This window comes from Amphiura filiformis, chromosome 10 (genome assembly GCF_039555335.1).
Source record: "Amphiura filiformis chromosome 10, Afil_fr2py, whole genome shotgun sequence".
Lineage (NCBI taxonomy): Eukaryota > Metazoa > Echinodermata > Ophiuroidea > Amphilepidida > Amphiuridae > Amphiura > Amphiura filiformis.
The window spans coordinates 54980884-54998909 of record NC_092637.1 but is presented as its reverse complement, the minus strand read 5'-3'; the positions used below and the strand labels follow the sequence as shown (position 1 = coordinate 54998909).

Below are 18026 nucleotides of genomic sequence, written 5' to 3'. Positions count from 1 at the left end.
TTTGCACGCGGCCCGTAGCTCTCTCCAATCTGACACGCACGTGTGTAACCCGGAAGTGTTGAGTTTTGCACACGGCCCGTAGCTCTCTCCAATCTGACACGCACGTGTGTAACCCGGAAGTAAGAACTACAATTGTACATGTGCATGCGGGGAATTACCTGATTATCTCAGCTGCGTGCCTGAATCACGGCACAGACCCTAGGGTCTGTGATCACGGTATGATTGTATGTTTATCGCCTACAAAGCTTGTTCTTTTGCTAAATTTCGCTTGATTTAACTAGACTAATTCAAAGAAATATACCAATAAATGAATACTTGTTAAGCTTCAACAATTACTTTCATGATATTGGGTGATCGGTGCATTATTACATCGGCGGATGAAGGAAAAATCGGCCGATGCAGATCACTACCGATAAGCTAATAATCGGCCTGATCGGGAAGCTACCGATCTGATCGGTCAGTCTCTAATCATGTCACATTTGGTTCCAATACCTTACTGCTGACTTTACAAGATATAGTCGGGGTTCGCAGTGCCTTTGATGCTTAGGGTAAGATAATTCTAAGTACTTTATATCATGATCAGTATTAATTCTGGATCGGATGAAATAATTGATTCGATTTCTTTGTAATAAAATTTGAATTTTTTGCTTCATTTTGAAAATAATCAACCTGATTAGCGGAAATTAAAATTTGCAACTCATGTTGCTATGTTGCGTCCAGAACAACCAGGGATGGAATTATAAATGGCTTGTTTTAATGGAGGGCTGCTCCACTCGGGCGGATCCAGGAATTTTCGAGCGCCCACACAAAGTCAGGCGCCACTCTGCCAAAATACACAAAGTCAGTTGCCCTGCAAAAATTAGGGGGCAGTTCCCCCCTAAATCCGCCTCTGATCCACTCATCGACATGGATTCTGGGGCAGGGACAAAGTGAGTTGCAAGTTTTTACTTAGAATTAAGATTGATCAATTTTCAAATTGATGTATATATTACTAGATGAATAATCTTTATCATGATTCCTTGCTGATATACTTACAGTATGAACTACATGTTGCTATGTAATAATGTATAAAAATAAGAATTAATTCTACAAATATGAAGAATAAATTATTCTTAAAATATGAATGAGAGTATGAAATGTATGGGAAAAAAGTAGAAATACTTGTAGGTTATTTTTCTTTTGTTGAATAGCCTTATCAGTTTGTTCAGTAAATAAACATTTTAGATTTTTCTTTGACAATCCCAAGTGAACCTCTTAAGTCGTATGTTTATGATCCACTACTCTCCTGAAGTCTGTAAAAGAGACTAAGGAACGTCGGAAACCACTCAAACTTGTTTGCCGGGAAAGTGGATCAGATGAAGACCTCCAATGTGTAGGAAAAAATAATTTATTGGAGCGAGTAAAAATTCACTTGATTTTATCAAACAAATATCTAAAATGTTTGTTTATATGCATGTTATTTATTTTATTGCAAGTTTAAAAAACCAAAAGATATCAGACATAAAAAAGTCTGATAAAAAATAAATGTAACTTTTGAAGTGCCATATATGGGGTCTATCCTTCCTGTAAAGTATACCTGGGTAGGGGTTCTCAACTTTGGGTGGGGATGTTCAACTGGGACTATGAAAAACTACCAGACTTTAAACCAAATTTGACCCCCCCCACAAAAAAAACACCCAAAATCATACCAATTTTGGGAAAATTTTGCTATAAAAACCATGAAAAATTGGCACTTTTTTGGTGGAACAATTTAAAAAAACACTTTTCTTAAACCAAATTTTCATGATTTTGAGGGCCTTTAAGGGATCTAAAATGAGCGTTTATTGGGTTTCGACCGTATTTTTTGTGGGACCTGAGAGCACCCCAGACCTATCAAATTGCATTCTGAATCTGAAGCATGTCTTTCTGATATCAAATAATTTTCATTTTTGAAAATCACAATATAATACAAATTTTATGACAAATTATAAAAATTTGATATTTTTCAAATTTTTGATATAATACAGTCCTCGAAGTAAATTATATAAATCTAATGATATATTCTTAAAGTGTATGTAGCAGGGAGGAAAAGCCGACGGTCAATTGAAAATTTTGACCTTTCATATTGAAGATATGGATTTTTTCCCAAAAAGACCTAATTTTTTTTGGTGTTTTGGGAAAAAAATCCATATCTTCAATACCAAAGGTCAAAATTTTCAATTGATCGTCGATTTTCATCCCACCTACATACACTTTAAGTATAAATCATCAGATTTATAAAGTTTACTTCAAGTACTGTTAAATATCAAAAATATCAATATTTAATGATTTGCCATAAAATGTGTATTAAATTGCGAATTTCAAAAATCAAAATTATTTGATATCAGAATGACATTCTTCGTATTCAGAATGCAATTCGATATGTCTGATGTGCTCTGATGTCCCAAAATAAATACTGTCCAAACGTTCATACCCCAGCCCTTAATAAACCAAAATTTGTTCCTATTTCGGACAATGGTCAAAGTACATTGCCCTTTGCCCTTTAACCTTTTCCCAACGCTTCAATATAATATGTAATCTATTATAGTTGTGCTATTGGAGCTCAAGTTGCAGACATCATCTGTCATTTGGCTATTCCATTTAAAAGCCCCACTACCCCTGTAGAAGATTTAGGAAATATCTTCCACAGGGGGAGCATGAATTTCAAATGGAATGACCCCATTAGGCAGCTCCATTTGAATTTCATACACCCTCTGGGAAAGACTAACCTGAATCTTCCACCGAGTGAGGGCGAGTTTCAAATGGAGTGGCTAAGATCATTCCATTTGAAAGTCATACTCCCCCTGTGGAAGATATTTTCAAAATCTTCCACAGGGGTAGTGTCGATTTTAAATGGTATAGCCCCTTTCGTACTATTATTATATATGCCAAACAAATTAATTAAGTAAAGTTGAGTTCACCAGAAATCTGACCAAATTGTACTTGATGTGCGAGTAAGAATTGATCTTTTTTTTTTTATTTCAATGAAGAATTGATAAAAAATTGATCAATTCAATATAAACATTAAATTGTATAAAGTTATTGGATATAAAAATCGCGGGTTTAGAGCAAGAAAGGAATATCTGCAATAGCTGCCAGGTGTCATATGTGTACACTATTATATTCTATAATAGAATCCAGAAATAGTCAAATTGTCTATAGGGCAGCTATTGCAGATATGCCTTTTTTGCGCCAAACCCTGGAATTATTACTAGATGTAAATATTGAGATAAAAGTGTGTGTTTGCAGTGGGTTTTTTTCTTCTTCTTTTTGGTTTTTTTGCATATTAAAGCAGAGATTGAAGGATTGTATTTCAGGTAAATTATGTATTTCTTGGCCAAACTGGAACTGTGTGAATGCTAGAAAGAAAGAAGAAAGCATACAGTACATGCGCCTTACATTGCGTACATGCTTAGTAGGCTACATGGACACAACGCCCATGTTCCAGTTTGGCTAAGAAATACTTAATTTACCTGTAATTTAGTTAGGTGTGTCAAATTTTATATAGCACACCTGGTAAAAGACCAGTTCATACTCCAAATTTGGTTCGCTGTTTTTGTTGTCTGCAATATAAATTACAAGAAGTGATTCATACTGAACAATGGCATGCTTTACCAGATGAATTATTTATTCGCTGCCGTAGTGCATGTTAGTTTCTATTGGTTACTGGATCAAGCCTGGACTCATACACCTGTTCCGAATTATGATATGCCATAGCAGGGTTCCTGCACCTTGAAGCCTTCAAAATTCAAGAACTTTTCAAGGTCCAAAAGCATGATTTTCAAGGACTTACCACAACACAAAAAGCTGCACATTAATGAAAGTGACAGCTCCTCGCCACTCAAAATTGTCAAAATTATACTTCAGGTAAATTTTCAAGGACTTTCAAGGCCTTTCAAGGTGTTTTCAAATTCAAGGACTGTGGGAACCCTGCATAGACTGTGTTGCGATTATTTGGATCAGTGGTTCGTAACAAAGAAAGCGTGAGTCAGTTGACCTTGCAACAGTCATATTCTAACGTGCACTGTGCCAGCGAATTGGGTTTGCAGTGCTATGTTTACTCCACATTAAAGACTCCTGTGAAGGAGTCACAATTATATACATGTACGGTAGAAATGTTTCTTGCAAGTGAGGTAGCACTCAAGTTGTGCAAAATTAAACTCGGGGAAATTTGTCATGTGATTATTCATCACAGAGGTAATGTGATGCAATCATGCTAAATAAGTGCTGATGTCAATCACAATTCAGTTTTCAATGCAATGTCATTATGTGCGCCATTCTCAAAGCTTTTTTTTGCCGAAAACCCCATCATATTTGGACGTTCGGTTCCAGAGATATGGCCATTTTAGTGTTGCTCACAACAATAAAATACAAAGGAAGTTGAATACTATTATTGGTTATATCTTAAAATTAATATTCCCAAAATCCGACTCATTTTGCTTGATCACATCACATTTATAAGCTTAAGCTCAAGGCCTTAAGCAGCGAAAATTTTCAACCACAAATCGGAGTATGAACTCGTGTATCTTCATATTTCCTATGATGTCTCTTGCTTCTTATCATCACTTTGGTTTATTTTCAAGAGCTGTGCTTCTGCTGCTGACTCTAAAAAATCACCAGAAGCTTGACAAATCTGGAAAAAAATGAGTCAAAATTAATCCACTTCAGATCAAAAATGCATATTTTTTAATTGCATTCAACTATAACAAAATCAATAAAAAATCCCTGAAATGCAAAATCTGGGTTGGTTGGGCGAGCACAACAATTTTTTTCCTGTCACCTAATGTATTAAATATGTGTATTGTAACTGTTACAGCCCCTCTTCACAGTGTCAAGTGGTGCTCCCAATCATTACAAGCAAATAAGATGGATGTGTCAGAGCTGCCAACTCTCCCTCTTTTCACAGGAGACTCCCTACTTTTAGCCCTTCAGAACCTGTAATTTTGGTCATCTCCCTGAAAAGGAAATGGTTTCGTCCATTAAGATGTACACATTTTTACAAATCTCCCTGATTGCAACAGGAAATCTCCCTTTTTTCAAGATTCAAATGTTGGCAGCTCTGATGTGTAATCACACAAGACACTCCAATAGTTACAGAGGCGGTTTATAAAAATCTCAGATTTGTCTGTATGTGGTTTTAGGCTATTCCAGTTGAAATCAATACACTCCCCAATCACTCATACAGGGGTGTATATTTAAAATGGCAGTCGCCCATTCAGGTAACACCATTTGAAATTCACACTCCCTGTGAAGAAGAATAAGGTCATGTCTTTCATAAGGGATATGGATTTCAACTGAAATAGCACATTCATAATGATATGATGCAATTGATCATATGAGTTGGTAAGTCATGCCTGGATTTTTTGTTTGTTTGTTTTTTATGATGAAAGCCTTTGAAATCTTGGTGTGCAAAAAAATATTAAATAGTAAAACATGTGCCTTACTTTGTTTGACCTCCGAAAGTGTTTTATGGTTCTTGAAAAGCTGTTGTATAATTACGCAGTGCTTTGTGTAGATGCTTGGTACATTGAGCTGAAAACGGTGGTCAATATGATGGCCTTTCTGTTTTTCCAGTACACTGTATAAATATAGGATCCACAGCTTAGAAATTCGCTTTTTGAAATAAAACGAAAAAATATTTTGCGAAATGTAAAAAGGTAGGTGTGTAGCCTTATTTGTAACACACATCTGGACCAATTCATAGCATCACACATCATTGCGTTCAGTCCCAATGGTTCATTATGTTTTAAAACAGCTGTTTTAAAGGTTGCACTGATATAGGAGTCAACTTTCCGTAACAAACACATGAATAGGCCTATGGGTGATTTTCTGGTGCCAGCAGAGATGCCAGTCAGTTTCACTCAAAAAACCTGATAAAGCATGTGTATGCAGGCCAAAAGCCCCAAAACGGGCTAAAAATAAATAAAAACGCAGGAATTTGGACTCACAAAAAACCTGATTTCAGGTTAAAACCTGAAAACTGGCATCTCTGGGTGGGATGTTTGACATCTCATTCGGTCATTATTCTTTGGCAGTTGTTTGGTTTGCATTGTTGAAACCAGGGCTCCCATACCTAAAGCATTTTCCACGCTGATGTGGCAGTGACATCAAAGCTTGAGGCAGCTGTTTTGCGTGCGCATCTATGCGGCATCTTTAATAAGCTTGTGCGTGTGTGTACGCCAGCGCTTTGAGCTAACACTAGCGATTTGTAGCCGCACCCAATGAAATGTGCACTGACGTCACTGCAACATCAGGGTGGAAAATGCTTTATGTCCTTTCCAAATTCAGGGCAACAAAACACTGATTTTAGGACTGCGAACTGGGGATGGGAGTCAGGTTTTAGACCCTACCATTTAATTTTTGTATTCACCATCAAATAATTTATAGATTTAAAATGTATCAGAAATAAGCTAGAGTGCCTACAATTTTGTAGGGTTCATACCACTATAAATCAGTCTGAAGTGATTAGCAATTATTTTAGTGTTGAAATTGTGTTTTACTAGAAATTTGAGTGATATTTCTGTCATTTTATGTGCATGAGCACACAAAATCAAAACAGTGTTAGCAGTCAGATGTAAACACACAAAAATCAGGCTTTTTAATATAACGCTAATATTCTCAAACTGTAAATGAATGCAGTGGCGGTGCCAGAAAAAAACAAAAATTACTCAAATTGGCACTTTTTGCGGCAATTTTACACGAAATATGTTGATTTTGCCCCCCCAAAGATTTCTGGCGCCACCACTGAATGAATGTATGGAATGTGGAGTCATGTTCAGGTGTGTTATGAACACAGGGATGCAAGTTTGTAGGATTAATCCTGAATGTAGGATTTTTTTGTGTCCAAATTTCCGCACTTTTATTTATTATCAGCCTGTTTTGGCCCAAATTCACACGCTTTTTCAGGATTTTTTCCAGATTTGTAGGATTTGTTCTTCAGTCCTACTTACATCCCTGTTTACTAAATTCTGATGAAGCTAATATATAATTCACATTTCAAAGTTGGAGGTAACTCGACTTGTGGCCTGAAATATGACCCCTATTTTTTTATGCGACGTCTATTTAGTGGTATGAACCCTCGAGAACTAAATTTCTAAGCCTGGAAAAGGTGTTTTTACTTTCAAGGTGCATGTGAGCCCTGTGAAACATTTTGGGTACAGCTATCAATAGGGCATAATATTTTTGTGTGGTTTAAAAACCGTGTTTTATGGAAAGGTAAAAACAATTATTATATTTGTTTTGAACATTTGTGTGATTATTACTCCAGAAAATTACTCAGAATTTTTCTTGGTGGTTTAAAAACACAACCCTCGCCTATTCACAGCACAGTGCAAGGGTTGCAGAATTCAGCCGTTGATGAAGGGGTCACCAATCTTGTATAACTATGTGTGGTTCTTAGTTCTGTCCCGGGGTACTCAAGTTTGGTTTTGGTAGGGACGTGCGCTGAGAATTTGAAAGTGGACCCATAAATATACCAATTTTTCAAGAAATTTGGACCCATTGATATACCAAAAGCAGAATTTAACCAAAATTGTCTTAGTTTTTACAAATTTTTAGGGAAACATTGGGCTATTTTCGAAAAAATTGAGAAAATTTTGAAAAAGGACCCATTCATATACCAAAATAGGCTTTGAAAAAGGGTAATTGATATACCAAAAGGCCGAAAATGCTACCCATGTTTGCGGCACGCCCCCGTATGGTCATTTGTACTGAGTAACCCCGGGGTTCTGTCCTCTTGCTATTAATTATTAAAGTTATTTATGTATTATGTTACATATCACTGTATTAAATTAGATGTTGCTATCAATATAATGTACTTATGATCCAAATGAATTGACTTGACTTGGTGATGTTAAATAAAACATTCCAATTAATAGATAAGCGTACGGTCGTAGTGTTTTCTATTGTTTGTAGTGTTTCCAGGAGGGAGTACATGATGTGCGGGAGATTTTGACTGGAATCGCCCATTACCTAATATATTTGGAGACTCCTGCAACTCGGGATTTCCCTGATTGATAGCAGGGACTTTTAATCATGGGGAATCTGTATCCTGTATAGAGGGTGCTAAATCTGTCGGGCTATTTCATACACAATGATACACCCCCTATGGAAGAGACATGACCTTAATCGCAGGGAGTGTGAATTTCAAATGGGGTTATCTGAATGGGCGACTCCAGGGGTATTTGGTTTAAGTGTGAACAAAAACATGGTAACTACAACTGGAAGTATACAAATACTACATGGTTTGAAGGGAATAAGGGAAACTATTTTTCCACAGGCATGGCTTACAGGCCTACCACCCCTCACCTGAAGGTGGTGGTAGGCCTGTACAGTCTGCCGCCTGGACAACCAATTCTTTAGAAATGCTTAGTCGCGCTAAAAGTCGATCGATACATGTAAAAATCAGCACAATTCAGAGATACACCTTTTTGCTATGAAATTAATTTTCTCGGTCAAATATAAAGCAATATTTTTTTTTCTTCAGTAATGTCAGTTAAAAACTTGGTGCTTGAATATACATTTTTTAAAATCCTGGTGTTAAAATTAAGCATCAAATTGTGTCTTTTAGTGTGATATTTTTGATTTTTATAGGCCTTGAATTAGCCTCACGAGCTTTTTACGGAATTCATGTTTTAGCGTCTCAAACTAACATAGTTTGCTAAAGAAAGATATTTCCCACCTCTGTAAAGCACATCGTGTGGGTCTATATGTTATAGTTTTGTCAGAATTTCCGTTTTTGTTTTACCCTTTTTCCATTCATGGTCCGAAAATGTCAAACTAAGTAAAAGTAGGCAATGGTGAGTACTTTTATCTCGAGAGCAACCAGCTGAAATAGTCGATATTTCCTTTGTTGTTATCCAGGTCAATTTTTCATTGAAAGCAAATTGCCCGACCAGCGATTAAATCCCCAATTGGGTGTTCTGGTTAAACATGATCAGTAGGAGCGCTATAGGTCTGGGAATTTCTTTGCTATATTGAAGTTCTGGCAACACTATAGCCATGCCGGTATTCCTATTAAACCCAGGGATATCGATCCACAATGCTAATACTAGCCTTTAGATTTCACGTGTTGATTTAGAAATTTTTTCAGCCGACAGTGAAAGATGGTGAAATCAAAAGCGGAAATTCTGACAAAACTATGATATATAGCTCACGGTGATGTGCTTTAGAAAGTTGGGGAAAATCCTTCATTAGCGAACTATATTACTTTGAAAAGCTAAAAGGTTGATCCAAGAAAAAGCTCGCGGGCCGAGATGAAGCCTATAAAAATCGAATATCTTACACTAAATGACTGAATTTCAGGCCTAAGTTTAACACCAGGATTTTAAAAAAAATCAGTATCAAGCATTATAGTTTTTCCAGCCATTTACTGAAAAAATGAAAATTATTGCTTTTCATTTGGCTGAGAAAAAAATTTTACACTGAAAAGGTGTAACTCAAAATTTTGCTCATTTCAACACCAATTTCGATCGTTTGTATTGCCTCATTAAATGACTGAGTGAGCCTTGCAGAACAAAAGAATCGGTTGTGCAGGTAGCTGACTGTGTACTGAGGGAAAAATAGTGAACCTATTTCTCTAAAAATACCATGTACAGCTCAACTGATCATACTTTTCCTACATTCGACCTTGCATGATTTTTGAGTTGACACAGTCATGAAAATAACTATAGATACTTGACATACCATTAGTAGCCCAGTTCTGAACCTTTTCATTGATCATTCATAACAATAGGTATCTGATGGATCAGTGAAGATAAGAAGGGATTATAATATATCCGTAACCTTGATATTATAGTACATCTCGAGGAAAAAGTGCAATGGACATGTTTTCATTTTATGTTTCAAATATCCCGCATGAAAATTGAGTATTTAACCCAAAATGGAAAATGGAACAATTTATTGAAATCTGTTTTAACATCTTTTTTTGACATCTTTTTCTGCACTGTATTATACCTAAATTAAGAAATTTGATAAATATTCAAAGAAAATATAGGTCATCCAAAAATGTTGATTTTTACACATTTTGGGGCAAAAAAGGAAAAATAAGCAAAAATATCAAAATCTGTTTTAACAGCTTCATTCATCAAGTCATAACAAACGGCCTACATGCTTAATTTCTAATAAAATATTGAAATTGTGAAAAATATAGATATTTATTGATTTTCATGTTTTTTCTTGCAAATATGCTAATAATATGCAAATTATGAAATTGCAAAATAAAGTTTCTACATAGCATACATCTTTCAAGTGTGATGTTCAAAATGACAGACATCAAAAAGAGATTCGATGAAATGTAAAGGTGTAGTAACAATTTTGGCATGGACTGTCTGGTTAGGCAAAGTACGGTAAGTTGAGCTGTAGTATTTGTTTTATTAAACCTCGTACATATTTATGAGAGAATGACACCAACTCATAACATTTAATAAGAAAATAGGTGCTATGCCAATTTACGGTCTTCATCAAGTTCATGCTTAGCCTACCAGTTTAAATTGAAATTAAGCTTTGGATTCAAGAGCTCCTCTTGATCTAGCTAGGCTCTGCACACACGATTCCCTTTTCCGCACAATAAGTCCTACATGTACCTTAGCACCCGGATCAAATAACATGCTTACGAAAGGGAGTATGAACTTTTGTCTCTAAAGATGATGATAATGGATGGAAAAACTATCGTCCATTGGGCAGTGGCGTACCATGGCCGCTTATCCGGGGAGGCTGCAGAAAAGGTAAATTAAAAAAAAAAGGATTATAGGCGCTAACGACCTAAAAGCAAAAGAAAATTTGATGTATAGCCCCTATTTTTCAAAATTTTTAATTTTTTTTCATAATTCTTCTGACCTTTTCTTTAATAATTCTTTTCGCCGCCCCTTTTTCTTCTGCCGCCCCTTTTTTTGGCCGCTCCCTGATTTTACCCCACGGGCTTGTGCCCCCAAAGCCACCCCCAAAATATGCGCATGGTGGGGATAGGTCAATCTACTTAGGTTGTGTCAAGTTGCAATTGACCAATGAATAGGTGTCAATCTCATGAATATGTATGAGGTGTAATAATATGGACTATTCTATGAGGCATTTGTTATGCACATTTTTGCTTTTCATATCAAAACCACTGGAGCAATACAACTCAGAATTGATAAATATATTGTATTAATGGTAGGCCTTGATGTAAGATAGAAAACAGAACATGAAAAAATCATACCATACCCCTTTAAACCATTCTCTTAATCCCCATCGCTTCCGTCTTGAAACCTGACCCAAAAATATACGAAATTTGACAAAAAAGAGTTATTGTTTATATCAAAAATAAAACTTTTATTAGCAAATTTATTAATTCACATTAAAAGCAATATAAAATAAGTCCAATTGGCGGGAACCAGTGGCAGTTGGAGAATCAAAAGTTAGACAGGGGCAAGCATATTTTGTGGTGTTTTACTGGGACATTTGTGCACAAAAAATTCAATTTCAGACTATTTTTGCCCAAAATGATGGTAAATTCTGGTATTTGACAGGCTGCCAGCACACTTCAATTATGAAATTGTACCCTATAAACAATGAGGATACACACAGAAATGATTGCTTTATAATCTTATATTAGGATTTTAAAGGGGCATCCCCCCGTGGAAAAGTTTTGAGGGAATGTTGCACCCCAATCCTGGCCCTCCAAGTCAACATTGATTATATGTAGTTGTGTACGCATGATCTTTCTCAATTTCCTGAAAAAAAGAGGTATTTTTTATAGCAGATCGCAGCTTGCACCCCCAAGTGCACAACCAAATTATGTCCCAACTCCTACAACTTTACACACATTCATTATCACATCTTTCCAGTCTGCCCTTGCCTGATTAGACTCTTAGCAATACATGGTGTATCAAAATGATGTACCCATCAGCTTCATTTGTCTAATAAAACACCAGCTTCTTTCAAATTCAACATTACATCCTTTTGAAACTACTATATTAATAGTTCATAACCTTTTATTACACAAATCTACAAATAAGGTGGATATTATGCCGCATTTTGATGTGGCAGTCTTGGCCATGTTCACTGGATATTGACGGGTACCAATCATTTTGATACACCCTGTATATGTCTCCTGTCGTAGCTTGATGAAGGGCACATTGGGCTATTCCAGTTGAAATCCATACACCCTCAATTGAAGATGTGACCTTAATCTCTCACACATGGGGTGAAGTTTTCAAATGGAGTCACTAATTCAAGAAACCCCATTTGAAATCTACACCCTCTATGTGGAAAATTCCATAGGGGGTGTATGGATTTCAACTGAAATAGCCCATTTGTCAAGTATATCTGCTCCTGTGGTCCTGCTCTTTGCCCCTCATTTGTGCTACCGATGGACTGTAGGGGTGTCTGATGAGTAGCTGAACTTGAAATGGACGGCAGCTGCCTCTCAAGATAATGTCCAGAACTATAGTGAATTGCGGCATTTGGACCGTGTGATATGTAGTCATGCAGTGTGGAACGAGATCTGATAATGGATGCTGATTGACGCTCCAGCAAATTAAAATGGGAGAAATGCATTATGGGAAGTGTAAGATATCTTCTCTGTAATCTTACACTTCCCATAATGCATTTCTCCCATTTTAATTTCCTATACTTATTTGCAACATGGGTCGATAGTGACGTCGTAATGTACCTCAAAGAACAGAGCACATCCAGATCCCGGATCCAGATCTTGCAAAATATGTTTATTTCTTGACTATCGACTCCACATTTATTATCACGTCTTTCCGGTTGTTCCCTGTTTGCGTCCCTTGTCCGACGTCAGCATCTTGGCAATATACGCCTCCTGTTGTAGCTGAATGTTAACTTCTTCCATTTGTTTTTGATGGCACTCTTTTTGTTTCGCCAATCTCTGCTTCAAATCACGGATTTTGGAGTCTTTGAAGTGGAGAAGATCGTCTTGTTTTTCTTTTTCCTCTGAGATTACTGAGAATAAAAGATGTAGATAAAAATTTAATTAGGAAATAATGGTGATACAGCATCCTTAAACGGAGTCTCCGGCAATCATAACATTATGCCTTGTATGTTAGAAAAATAATCATCAAGTACGAATCACATGGTTTTATTTAAAACAAACTCATATTGACCATAAAAACAGTCAGCTCTAAACACGCGATATTCAAAATTCCCGTGCTGAAATTGTCTAAGGGCAATGACGTAATGGTTATTTGTGCTCAATTGTCATCAGCCTTCATTGTATTACTGGGACGTCAGCTTTCATTGTATTACTGGGACATCATTGCGCTCGACAATTTCGGTGCCCGGGAATTTTGAATATCGCGTGTTGAGAGACGACTGTTTTTATTCGTTTTAATGGTCACTATGAGTTTGTTTTAAATAAAACCATATGATTCGTGCTACATAATATTATTTTTCTTGCATATAAGGCATAATGTTGTGATTGCCGGAGACTTCCTTTAAGGTCGTATCATACCAGCAGCAAAAACCGCTAGTGATCAAATGCTAGTAGCGTTTGCAAAGTCTCTACCAGCTTCCAGTTGTTGCTAGCGACATATGGCCATTTATAAGCATGCACCGGGGCATGCACACATCAAATAACTTACCAGTTGATTACAGCACATTATGATACTAATACCATTCTCCTATGAATATCCAAAACCATGTAAGACTCCAATTTTTGCTCTAAAATACTAGCACATTTCCATACAACTGCCATGTCACCTCAGGTCTACAGCAAATTTGAAAATAGCAGTTGACCTGACCTGGCCATGAACTATCATGTGATCATTATTGCTTAAGCTGGCAGCTAGTGATTGCTAGCACTAGCAATCAGTGATTGCTTGCTAACACTAGCAATCAGTGATTGCTTATGATGGGACCGATTGCTAGCATGATGTCTTACCAAGGATGTGATATTGCTTATGATTGCTTATAGTTGGATTGATTGCTAATGATGGCTAGTGATCTTTTAATATTGCTTAGATTATTGCTAATAATCAGTGATTGCTAGCATGATTGCTTAAGTATTGCTTATTAAGCAATCTTCTATGGTAAGGGATAGCAACAAAGTTGCCTTCAGGTTAACTGCTTTTGATTTGGCGCTATGGCATGAGCAACTTATCAATCGGATATCGGCAATTGCCTTTCTGATAGGCGATGGAAGTTACATCACACAAAATGCTACGCTCTTAAGATTATTGATTATTGGCCTTAATCCATGAATTATACTTGAAATGAAAACAATAGGCTTGGTTCTTACACTTTTCTGGCCAGGAATTTTCAGGCATTTTTCTTTGTTGATTATTGTTCTACGTGTGGTTCTAATAATATGAGATTCCGGGGGAGTTTAAAATAGTCAGCCCTGGGCAATTTGAGATTTTCTCGGTCAAAGTTTCTGGGTCAAAATTCAAGACTGGTAAAAAAATAAGGCCGCCGAGTCCATCCTCCCATAGAACATGCGTTTTTGTTGTCGTCTAAGAAGATAGGGCAAGTTAAAAAAAGAGAGTGTTTTCCCCAAAACGTTTTACATCAAGGTAGACCCAGGGTTCTAAATAAGCGGCCCTGGCTAAATCCAGCCTGCCAACCAATTGTGTTTGGCCTTTGTTGTTCAAAAATATAAAGGAAAACGTTAGAATTGCACGAGAATTTGGGCTCAAGTAGGCATATTTGATATGTGACCATCCAGCACAACTGAGCCCTGAAGTAGCCAATCATCATTTTGAGATATTCAACCAAAATATTCTGCTTGAAATTAGCTTTAAAATGATGTATATCATGTCTATAGTACTTGACATTTAAGTAGTGAAAATCAATAAAACAGTCAATAAATCCTTTGTTTCCTATTGTTTATTGTTAAGTTCAATGGAGCATATCTCAATAGTGGCACTGGCAACATCCGGGCTCAATTGTGGTGGATGGTCACATATGTTTGGCCCTTTGTGGCCCTTCAACATTTGATAGTTGAGCAGCTCTGACTGGTACATAGACCATGTACACATTTCTAAAGTGAAGGCATATTGAGGTTATTGAGGGTCCTCATTCAAGCAGTCTAATATGACAAGCATTATTTGTTGAGTGTCGATTATGACTTTGGACAATTGATTTTAAGTGTGCATGTAACACATTTAGCATTTGGGTGACTGTTCAGCGAGATAGTTCAAAGTTCTTCAAGTCGCTCACGGTTCACGGTCATACCTACCACAATTTCCCAATAAATGTCAGCTCGCTGTAAACAATATACGGTATATATAGAGATAAAATACTGAATTGGACCTTCATCAGTTTGGCTGGATGTTATCTGCTACGTGCAACCCCCCCCCCACCACCATTCTCTCAGTCTACCCCAGGATTAACAGCAATCCCACTAAACAGTCACCCAAATGATCATGATGTGCACATACATAATTATCATTTTAAATGTCACAATGGGCTATTCCATTTAAAATCCACACTACCAATGTGGAAGATTTCTGAAGTATCTTCTTTCTTCTTCCTTCTTCCTATATATGTGCATACCTCAAATTGAGTATTGTCGCACGGGCTTAACATGCACAGTTTTTTACCTATGCACGATCCTGGAACCTAGGATTGATTGCAGATATCAGAACCGGGGATGGTCCCCCTTCTCTTTTTCGAATAGCTCTGACACTTAACGTGCACAGGGTTTGACTCTTCCTATACACGGGACCAACGGCTTTACGTGACTTCCGAATCACGGAGGAAGCACATACACTACCTATATCTGCACGTGCTAAGCAGTGTATGGGGGCGAGAAGAAATTCTTCAATTAAATTCTGAAATTAATTAACTGAACTTAATTGAAGGATTCCTGACCATATAGGAACTTTTTGGGAGGGAAGAGAATTTTCACCTAAGGCAAGCCCAAGGCTCGAACCCTCGTCGATCGTATCTCCCGGCCGGCAGCGCAACGCCTTAACCACTCGGCCATCTCGCCCATCAAACTACTCCACAGGGGGAGTAGGAGTTTCAAATGGAATGTGCACATTAGGCATCTCCATTTGATCGACACTCACCTTCCCTCTGTGGAAGATTCAGGTTGAATCTTTCTTCAGAGGGTGTATGAAATTCAAATGGAGCTGTTTAATGTGCTCATTCCATTTGAAATTCATACTCCTTCTGTGGAAGATACATCCAAAATCTTCCACAGGGGTAGTGTGGATTTTAAATGGAATAGCCCAATCATGCATGGTTACCATGATGTTTTTACAGAGTGTATAAATTCATGCTCCTGTAATTAAAGACAGAGATAAAAAGAATTTATCGCGATGTCACTGTCAATTACGATCCTTGATTGGTTTACATAGGTTAATAGCGCGTAAAAGGAAGACCGATCTATCTGGTGCTGATCGGAGAAAAGGAATAGTATACAAATATTAACTGTCTATGAGTGTGATGGTCGAAATATAATCACGAGGTGAAAGATGGATTGTTCCATTCCACGAGCCGGAACGGCGAGTGGAATGGAATAATACATCTTTCACCCAGTGATTATATTTCACCATTACAACCTAATTTAAGACAGTTAATATTTATTTTATATCACTCATGCATAAATTCTATTACTAAAATACTGTTTAAGGTAGGAAATACATTTTATCATCAACATAACACCATGTTTTGCCGTGATATACTTCACATTTTGGGGTCCACCCCATAACTAAATCGGCGAGTCCAAGAGTCAGCGACGGCTTGGCGCAGGCGCACTCACGGCAGAGCACATGATGGTAAAGACTATCACACGGAGAGGGTGATAGTAAAAATGATAAATGGTAATCAACCAATGAACTGTCTAGAATTTATGTATGAGTGATATAACAACAAATGGCGAAAAATTTCGTACTTTTACAAGGCAAAAAGCAGCTTTTCTAGGCATTGTTGACATGGTGCCTTCGGTTAAGAAAGTTTCCTACTATAAAGACCTAACTTTTGAGATGGTTTGCATGTTTCAAGGTGCAAAATTAACAATACGGCGCCCGCTTATAAATCCGCATTCAGCAAGTCATCATCACGACACTTGTAAACAAGCCGTGCTCGAGTTTGATTGACAGATGACGTCAGACGCGATAAATTCTTTTTATCTCTTTCTTTAATTATAAATTACCTGTACATCTTGACTGTAATCTGATGCTCTTACACGATTCTTTATCGACCTCTTGCTGTAGCTTCCCAAATCTGTAAAAGTGTCATTTAAACATGATTATAAATAATAAAATAAATTTTGGATTTATAAAGCGCCTTTCTCCAGATCTTAGAGGACTCAAAGCGCTGTAATTTCGCTGCAATGGTGAATCATCACAATCAGATCGCATCAACTAGGTTGCTGCCCGAGCGGCGCACACCTATCCACATTTAGATTGTAACATCCACCAATTATCTGTGCAGCTCCCCAAATTCCATTGGGTGAAGGAAGTTTTGATAACCAAACAACTAATCACCGATTTTTGTGATACAGGAGGAAACCGGAGATCCCGGGGAAAACCTGCGAGAGCGAGCATGGAATCGGGATAAACCAAGTGCACATGAGGCCTTGGGCGGCGCGGGGGCTTGAACCTGGGACCTCAGTGGTGCAAAGCGAGGGAATTACCGCTGCGCTAACTTGCCCTCCCATTAGCCTAGTTACTTTTAGAGACAAAATTTATTGTTTTAGCATTCAGTGGAGTAGCTAGATTTGTCGAACCTTCATACTTTTGGATACCTCCATATTTGGTATTACCTAATTAATTATTAAAATACCTCTACGCTCTACGTTGTTTACATGCATGTAGTGACGTCATTAGAGTTGGTCACTTCGTCAAACATCCGACGAACAAGCATTTCCACTTTTCTTTCCATTACTGTTATATTGTGAAATACCATATACCTGATGATGTGTTAGTCCAATATAGGAAAATATTTCTGCCAATGACCCCATGTTCACATTGGCTAATTAAGCTGTATTTTCGCTGGAAAGGGGCAGAGTCTTGTCCGCCATTTTTTTCGCAAAAGGCATGTTCTTCCTCCTGGAAACATCT

The 18026-nt window shown here is 37.3% G+C and overlaps 1 protein-coding gene across 1 annotated transcript in view; it reads right to left on the bottom strand.

The window, feature by feature from the left end:
• Positions 1-11188: 11188 nt before the first annotated feature.
• Positions 11189-18026, bottom strand: part of LOC140163037 (spermatogenesis-associated protein 24-like) — a 28806-nt gene continuing 21968 nt past the window's right edge. The window contains exons 4-5 of the mRNA XM_072186378.1: positions 17117-17187; positions 11189-12960 (exon numbers count right to left, since the gene is read on the bottom strand). Coding sequence (XP_072042479.1) covers positions 12752-12960; positions 17117-17187 — 280 coding nt within the window. The 3' untranslated portion in view covers positions 11189-12751. The remainder of the gene's footprint in view (positions 12961-17116; positions 17188-18026) is intronic.